At 42.6% G+C, this 8,625-nt stretch overlaps 1 protein-coding gene across 1 annotated transcript; it reads left to right on the top strand.

The window, feature by feature from the left end:
* Nucleotides 1-619: 619 nt before the first annotated feature.
* LOC116547300 (ropporin-1-like) lies at nucleotides 620-8,539 on the top strand. Its single transcript, XM_032273291.1, has 5 exons — nucleotides 620-737; nucleotides 3,580-3,697; nucleotides 5,002-5,163; nucleotides 7,358-7,530; nucleotides 8,329-8,539. The coding sequence occupies exons 1-5, from the start codon at nucleotides 622-624 to the stop codon at nucleotides 8,393-8,395; spliced, it is 636 nt and encodes a 211-aa protein (XP_032129182.1). The 5' UTR covers nucleotides 620-621; the 3' UTR covers nucleotides 8,396-8,539.
* Nucleotides 8,540-8,625: the final 86 nt, after the last annotated feature.

Below are 8,625 nucleotides of genomic sequence, written 5' to 3'. Positions count from 1 at the left end.
ATTTATCATTCCTTACTCTTTTTTGTAATATTACACATGTCACCACAAACAATATATTGCTTTTCCACCTACCATGGTGAGACTACTCCACAGGGATGTCTGTGGCGTTACTCATTGAGAACTGTTGCTATTGTCTTAACAATTAAAGCTTTCATCATGATGTAGTGACCCTCTTTATTCCTAATTGTCCATTTTGCCCTAAAGTATATTTTGCCTGGTATTAGTTTAAGGCATTTTTGCCTTAAAGCATCTTTTGCCTGGTATTATCGGTTATTATTTACTTATTTAAACCTTTTTACCTTGAGTCTTTCTGTGTCTTTGTTTTTTTTTTTCAGGTGTACCTATACCTATATTTTAACTGGCACATTTAAGCCCGTTTATTTTTATTGTGATTACCGATATGTATGCACTATTTCCTACTGTGTTATTTGTCCACTTTTCCTATGTCTTCTCTGCTCCTTTCTTGCCTTCTTTTTGATTGATGTTTTTTGTTTTCTAAAAAAATTCATTTTTTCCTCTCTAAAGATTTAGTGGTTATATTACCGTTATAAGTTTTCTAATACTTTGCAAAGTCTAAAATTAATCATTATTTTATCCTCCTTTCCTTCCAAATAAAAGAAAATGGCCCAAACAGATGAGCAAAGATGCATCCCGCCAGAGCTGCCGGAAATGCTGAAGAAGTTTGCCAGAACCGCCATCCTGGCGCAGCCGCAGGACCTCCTCCAGTTTGGGGTCGAGTAGGTGCTCCTTTCTCGCCTTCACTCCTCCTTAGAGCACCGGCCAGGAGAAAGGGTCCTGGACAACCGCGGAGGTTGTCATGGCTGAAGCCAGGGTCGGGACTAACTAGCATCATCTTTGTGGGTTTTGCCCTCGCATTGCTTTGATGCTTTAAAATCCACACATAGATACTACATCTAACTGGGTGAGGATGGGATGCCTCCCCTAAGCGAACCAGATTGACAAATAGGACGCCAGGTCAATAGGCCGTGTCCTGGGGCAAGTAGAAAGAGTTAGATGATCGTGTGACACCAGCATATGCACACCCACCTCCTCCCTGCACTGCTTTTCCCAGTCCCGGTGGAAAGAAGAGCTGTAATCTCCAAAGCTTCATCTGCTTTTTCTTCGTTCTCTCACCACTGGATGGCAGCAGTGCAGCCTGGGAAGGGAAGCTACAGCCCTAGGTGGATTGAGTGGGACCAGTCCAGCTAGTTCACCCCTTTAAAGAGACACTGCCTCTTCTGCTGTTAAAACTCATACTTGGACCTAACCAAAGATACTTTGTAACTTGTTTTAAGGAAATTATTGTTATTTAGTGTTTCTCTGAACTGATTTGTTCTGCCAACATCAAGATGTCCACAAAGTACACGCTGCATTTTGGAGAAAGGCCAAGCAGAGCGTTGTGGTCCTCAGGCATGGCTGAAAACAGTGCGCCTCAAACACTAAACACGGGTGCCTTCTTTCAGGAGGGACCTCCAGAGGCTGCTCAGTAGATGAAGCTTACACAGCAATCTCTGCGGGCCAGGCATGAAGCAGCTTTCCACAGAAAGCCTCTCAGCTGTGAAATTGCTTCTTAGACAAACTTGCCTGCTTAAAACTGGGGAGCTAGAACTTGAGGCAGTAGTCAGAAGATCACTAGACCTCACAGACCATTTTCAGGCTGTTTTTACTGTTTGATGATTCCCTGCTTAGAAGGGTTTCAGTAGGAAAGGGAGAGTAAGGGAGACTGTTGACAGAAAGCCAGTTAGTTGGGGAAACGAAGATGCCCTCAGCCTGAGGTTGTGAGTTGGTGCACTGCGCAGATGGTAGGGAGAAAGTGTGGACACCTTCGTGAAGATACAAAATGTCACCTTAGAGGGGCCTTTCAGAGTCTCTGAACCAGTGCTGTCGAGTTCCTGGGCTAGATTAGGATGTAACTTTGCAATTACAAGGAACACAAGTCAGTGGTGCTCATAAAAAGAAACATAACTGGGGCTGCTTTGCCTAGTAATGAGCCCTGTTTAGTTTTCCTTTATAAATTTTATATATTGCCTCTAAGATTGAACTTTAGCATCAGAAGACTAATTTACTTTGGCATAGTCAGATAGATAGACTTTATCTTATACGTTAGTTTCAAATCCATTTCATTGTTCTTGTGCTGCTGTTTTATAGTAAACAAAATGACATTGCTTAGTATTGTCCCTGACATTGAGGTAAGAAGGCATTACACTATTGTAGCCTCCTTGCTTGCATATTGTATCAATGCTATAAATTTTTTAGACATCCATGAAAACTTTTTTTGTAGTTTAACCACAGTGAAAAAGGAGAGCATGACCTAAGAGCCCCTCCATTCTATACAGACATGAAAAGCACCTCTCAGATGGTTTTATGTGATTTTCTTAAAACCTGTAGCATTTTAGAGAATAAAACTTCTACAAAGTATTTCCCAGACAAAATATGTATTTAATTCATTGCAAGTAAGAAATTCCCTACATATGTGTTGTCAACAAAGAAACCTCTGATCAGCCATTGTCAGAACAGGTACTTACTTGTCCTCTGGTGGGCATGTGTTACAACACAAAAACTTTGTGGTTCACGGATCATCAATAACCAGGCTTTTGATGGAGACAGGTCCTGCCATACAGCACTGGTGACCCATGTCAACGGCTCATGTCCGTTTCGCTGCTGCAGGCAGCCTCTTTTCATCTTATATCAATGCTGAAACAGAACTCCGTACTTGTTCCACATTGCCCCAAAACAAAGTCCACTCCACAAAATATTGAGGAGCAGGCAGATTTGACTGAAAATTTTGAGGGAAGATAAACAGTTTTCTTTCACAGGCCCCATGTAACTTAAGATCATCTCAAACCTTCTTTGGCTTGTCTTCTCTCCTGAGCCTCGCACAGTGCCCTGCCAACCCTGTCTCCCTTCCCTCTTGAAGCCCCGAGTCTCACCATCTCCAGCCAGAAACCCTTCCAGATTCACCCCTAGGACACTTCCATCTCTTCCCCTTCCCTCCTTTTTTGTTTCTTCAGAGGTGGAGGTCTCACTGTGTCACCCAGGCTGGAGTGTAGTGGCACAATTACAGTTTGCTGCAGCCTCAAACTCCTGGGCTCAAGTGGTCCTCCAGCCTCAGCCTCCAAAGTCACTGGATTACAGGCCTTCACCACCATTCCTGTGCTGTCTTCCCCTTTCTTATGTTCATTACTTTAGTTCTCTTCCAACTTCTCTTCCCAAGATTACATGTACATACGTAATATATTATCTATCTGTGGGTACTAAACACTCAGTTATGACTGGAAAAAAAAAAACTTGACCCCAATATGCTCCAGAGAATTGCATATCCAAACTTTTGGTTCTTCCTCATCCTCAGAGAAGAACAAAGCTTTGTATTCTCAAAGCATTCTCTATGCCCTAAGAGGAAAGTAACACATTCAGGCTTTTCCCAGATGTAAATGAACTAAACACACTGACACACAGAAGCCACTTAACAAGGGTTCCCTTCTCTACCTTCTTCCCTCAGAAAAAGGAGGAAGGATTGCTAGAACAGCCAGAGGCCACTGGCGTACAGGATGCTCCTCCTACTCTCTGTTTTTCTTGTAGTTATTTTGAGGCCCTGTGCCGTGGAGAGAGTCCTCCGGTGAGAGAGCAGTCTGAGCAAGTCAGTTTGTGTAACTGGGCAGAATTAACACCTGAGCTGTTAAAGACCCTGCATTCTCAGGTAAGGGCCCTGCTGCAGCATTGAGGGAATGTAGGGACAGTGTTGAGGCTGGGTGGGTACAGACAAAAGCCCACTGTTCTTCTGCCAGTCAGCTGACCACTCAGAACCACCATAAAATGCACTAAACCATGGACTGAAAGTAAATCTTCCCTTAGAGAAATGGGGATAATTTTGAAATAGGCTGTGGGCTGAGTCGTTGGTGGGGTCATCCCAGATTTCCTTGAAGCTGGCAGAATGTACAGGGGTTCAATGCAATGCTAATCCCATCTCTCCATAAAAGTGCAGGTCCTCAGTCACTCAGCAGTGTCTCCCTTCCTGATCAAGACCAAAATATGATGCCAGTCACAGTTTGGGGAAGGGCATATTTTAGCTCCCCAACTATCCCAGGTCCAGATATAGTTTTTAGCTTTTAGGGAGAGGCTGTAAGCCTCTTCACAGCCACATCATCCCAGGAGCTGCTTGGTGAATGGATGCACGAGGAGGGTCTGGCTTGAGAAACTTTGTGGTTTGGCCAATTACCAGGAAATATGGTTGGCATCACCATACCCTGCTTTATGATCCAGGATAGAGAGGTTTTGGGTGATTTAGGACTGGCTTGGCCAACTGCCTTGGTCCTAGAGGCTTAGCATTTCACTAGAATCAGAGGGTCAGGAAAGGTGTTGGAGCACATCGTTGGGCATCTGTGCCCTTGTTGCACTGGTGGACAGCAACCACTCACCCTCTTGCACTTTATCCACCAAGTACCTTGCGCAGTGATCATGACAGAGTTCTAAAGTACCCGGGATCAAGCAACAAAAGGCATCAAGACCAGATCCCCATGGGTCAGCCACATACCCCATATCATTCCTGGGAAAGCACGAGGGATGCACTTGAGGTCTACAGCTAAGAACTCAGTGCAATGAGGAAGAAACAGACCTATGTCTTGCTCTGGTTTTACCATTAATTAGTGGTCTCAGGTAAGCACTCTACCTCTTGGTTTTGTTTTCAGACTGTTGTCATATAAGGAATAAAACAATTTAGGAATATGATAGCAGATAAAAGCATCATAAGAAATTAAAATATAAATGTGTATCTTTTGCACAATTCTGACACCTAAAGTTTAAAAATTAATATATTATATTTCAGCACTGGGATTTGCAAAGATAACTGCCACAGAGAGCCATCTTGTACCTTCCTAACACCCCCTTCCCGCCCCTTGCCATGTATTGGGAGATGTGGACCTGGCCTGGGGGCAGGGTGTTCCCCAGGGTCTTGTCTCAACTTCTCCCACATCCTCTGTGTTGTGTCTGTCTCCTGACCTGCAGGTTGCCAGCAGACTGATCATCTGTGCAGATGAGCTGGCCCAGATGTGGAAGGCGCTGAATCTTCCAACAGATCTGTTTAATAGTGTGATGAATGTGGGTCGCTTCACGGAGGAGATTGAGTGGCTCAAGTTTTTAGCCCTCGCTTCCAGTGCTCTGGGAGTTGTAAGTTAGCTTGATGGTTTTTTGTTCCTGAAAGGGAAATCTCCCTCTGGGCCTGGAAGGGCAGTGCATCTGTACACAGGGTCTATTCTCCAGAGCTGATGATAAACATGCCTCTTCTCATCTTGTCCTTCTCCTCTCTAAATCAAGGTCATTTCAGTGCTTCCCAGGCAGAAGCAGGAGTTAGGAGGAGGAGAGAGAGAGGGAAACACTATCATCAGACTCTAGGAAGAGCTGACTATAGTGTAGCTTTGGATTATTTATGAATATTGCCCTGAGATTTATTTTAACTCCACTCCCTCCATTCATATTCCCAGAGACAAACAAGAGCCAGCTGTAGAAAAAGACTTCCAGACACCTAGAATATATATATCAATAGACACTTTTAAAAAGGGGTACAATCTTATAGAAAGCTACTGTGTAATAGACAGAATTGGATGCAAAACTCAGGCATAAGAAAACAAAAAAAGGAGAGATGTGGCTATTTCTGAATTTAGTCATGACGTCTCCATGGATGCAGGATGTTCATACGGATTCACACCTTTTCCAAATTTGACTTGTTTGGTATTGGAAAAGACATTTTGCTGTTCTGAAGCAAAAGATTCTGAAATCAGTTTATATGTATAGATATTGAAAGCCTGAGTATCTTATATGTGGACTTCCATTGTTAAACATTGTTAAAATCACTTAAAATGAATCAAAAATGGGTTTTTTTAGTAGAATCCCTGAGACACATACAAGTTTGAAGTTTTTTGAGAGAGTAGTTGCCTCTGCCAAAACCAAATGGTATGAAAAGGTAGTTCAAATCATTCACCATTTCTAAACATCATCTTGTTCTTCTCAAATATGCGTGGAATGCATATTTGACAGTTTTGTTTCTGAGAAAATATAGCGGAAATATTGTAGCCCAACTTTTCCTATAGATTCCCCTACAGCCTTCATAATAATCATTTCTTTAGAGAGAAGTAAACAAAAGAACATTTGTGGCTCTTTTTTTCTTCATTGTCCTTTATAGCATTTATATACTGAATAAATCACTATCCTCCAAGGAGGAAAGGAAAGTTAGCAGCAGAGGCCTATGAGTTTTCAATCAGGACTGGGAAAAATCACAAATGAGAAGAAAGTGGATTTATTTTGTTAAATTCTCATAGGGTTACAGATTTTTTCACCCCACATTTGGAAACATTTTGGGGGAAATGTACCTTTAAAATTTTATCTGTAATTAATTCTGATCTTCTTGGTCTACCTCACCCACAAAGGGTCAAATAAGAAAATAAATAAATTCAGTCTAGTCCTGAAATTTTAGTCTAATGCAGTAACTGAAACAGCCTAAAGGTAAATTTCCTGGTGTTTCAGGTTTTTCTTCACCGTGCTCTCTTCTCCAAGATGGCAGCTGAATGTAGACAGAGAGAGGTGACTCTAGGACCACAGAGCAGTCAAGTGAAGGGTTTCCCACATCCTCAGTCTTCTCTGGCATCTCTGGTCTCCATGGCAGTGCCCATCTCCCTGGTCAATAGCTGCTTGCAACTTAAGTGTTTGGTCTCATCTCTACCAGATTGGTGAAAACCTGACGATGCCTCCCCAACTGGCTCATTTCAGTTCTCAGTGGTGTCCAGGGCCTCCTTGAGTCTCTGTCAGGCTCACCTATCTGCTCCCTGGCTCTGGTGGTTTACTTCACAGCCCTCACCAGTTAGTGATGTGTCTAAATCCTTCCCTTATCCCCATACCTCACAGTAACAAAGAGTGACTTTGGAAAGTCAATTTCCAACCCTCCCTCTACTTAGCCCACTGTGTAGATGCTAGGTTTCCTCTGCTGTACCTGTCTCCCAAACTGCAGAGGGGAAACCGTGAGGTGAATTGTATCTTTTTACTTTCCTTCTAAAACAGGGAGGTGGGATTAAATGTTATATGAGGTTCTTCTACTGCTGACATTCTGTGATTCTATCCTCAATTCTCTGCTTCCTCTGAGATACCCTCAGACCTACCTCTGAATAAAATAAACACACGCAATACTTAATATTTTTTAGAATGAATTAGTGACATTTGAATGTAAAAATTTCAAGCTTTCTAGAGTCTTAAATTGTTCCCACTTCATTTTATAAGAGCAATATTTTTGTTTTCTTTCTTGTATCTAAACAGATCTCAGGACTATTGCCTGGAAGAGTAACTTTCTCCTCATTTTATCTAACTTTTATAGACTATCACCAAAACTCTCAAGATAGTGTGTGAGGTCTTATGTGACCATGATGGTGGGCCACCCCGGATACCTTTCAGCATGTTCCAATTTCTCTACACGTATATTGCCAAAGTGGATAGGGAGATCTCTGCATCACATGTCAGCCAGATGCTAAGCTACATTGAGCAGGAAGTGTAAGTTAACTTTTACAAAGGAGAGGTGAAAGAATACCAGGATAACAAATCTAGTGGCCCAAGATAGAGCGAGATTATTATATTTTACTGCTCTGGGAACAGAAAAGTATTGTGAGGAACATGAAATATGGATCTCAAAGAAAAGGGGAAAGGGAAGGAGAAGAGGAAGGAAAAGAAGTATATAGGACAATAATTCCTTGGGTGCTACTGAGACCAGCAGTAGTGACAGCAGCAGCACCCGAGAATATGTTAGAAATGCAGAATCTCAGGCTATACCCTGGACCTACAGAATCGTAAACTCTAGGGGTGGGGCCTAGGAATCTGTGTCTTTATAAGCCCCCCTAGTACCTCTGACTCACTCTTCGCTATGACCAGTGGAACAGAAGTGGAGCAGGAGGAGGAAGAGGAGCAGGCAGTCAAGGGTAAAGAGAAAAGGAGGCTGGGCATGGTGGCTTACACCTGTAATCCCAGGATGGGTAGACGGCTTAAGCTCAGGAGTTCAAGACCAGCCTGAGCAATATGGTGAAACCCGGTCTTTACTAAAAATAGCTGAGTGTGGTGGTGTGTGCCTGTACTATTTAATTGGGAGGATGGCTGGAGCCCAGGAGGTAGAGGTTGCAGTGAGCCAAGACTGCACCACTTACTCCCCCCCGTGGATGACAGCCCCAGCGCGGGTCTGAAAAAAACAAAGTTAAGAGAAAAAGGATCAACAGCAGAATTTTAAATGAGAGAGTTGTTTGTATATTGTCTTTCTTAATTGTCAATGAACTAACTGTAGATAAACCTTTTTCCAAACAGAATTGGTCCTGATGGTATAATCACAGTGAATGACTTTACCCAAAACCCCAGGGTTTGGCTGGAGTAAAAGCACAATTTTGGCAATTTTAAGGGCAGATACAGAGATGACTGTACTTCAGAATGACTGAAACCCTTATACCCTCCAAAATCAATTTTCTTGTACAACTGGTACACACTAATAAACAATTAAAGAAACATATGAAATCAGAAATGTATAAATTAAGATGTGAAATTGTTGGAACAAAACACGTTAATTACCAGATTAGTATTCCTCCCACGTGGACACTGAGTAAAAGG

The sequence above is a fragment of the Sapajus apella genome, unplaced genomic scaffold, assembly GCF_009761245.1.
Source record: "Sapajus apella isolate SASKATOON/1434 unplaced genomic scaffold, GSC_monkey_1.0 scaffold2618, whole genome shotgun sequence".
NCBI lineage: Eukaryota > Metazoa > Chordata > Mammalia > Primates > Cebidae > Sapajus > Sapajus apella.
This window is presented reverse-complemented; position numbering and strand designations above follow the sequence as displayed.

Excerpts from the sequence above, each read along its gene's own strand:
- LOC116547300 (XM_032273291.1), top strand. The coding sequence starts at position 622 with ATGGCCCAAACAGATGAGCAAAGATGCATCCCGCCAGAGCTGCCGGAA. Across the intron at positions 5,164-7,357 it reads CTTCCAGTGCTCTGGGAGTT|ACTATCACCAAAACTCTCAA; the intron begins GTAAGTTAGCTT and ends TAACTTTTATAG. Across the intron at positions 7,531-8,328 it reads AGCTACATTGAGCAGGAAGT|AATTGGTCCTGATGGTATAA; the intron begins GTAAGTTAACTT and ends TTTTCCAAACAG.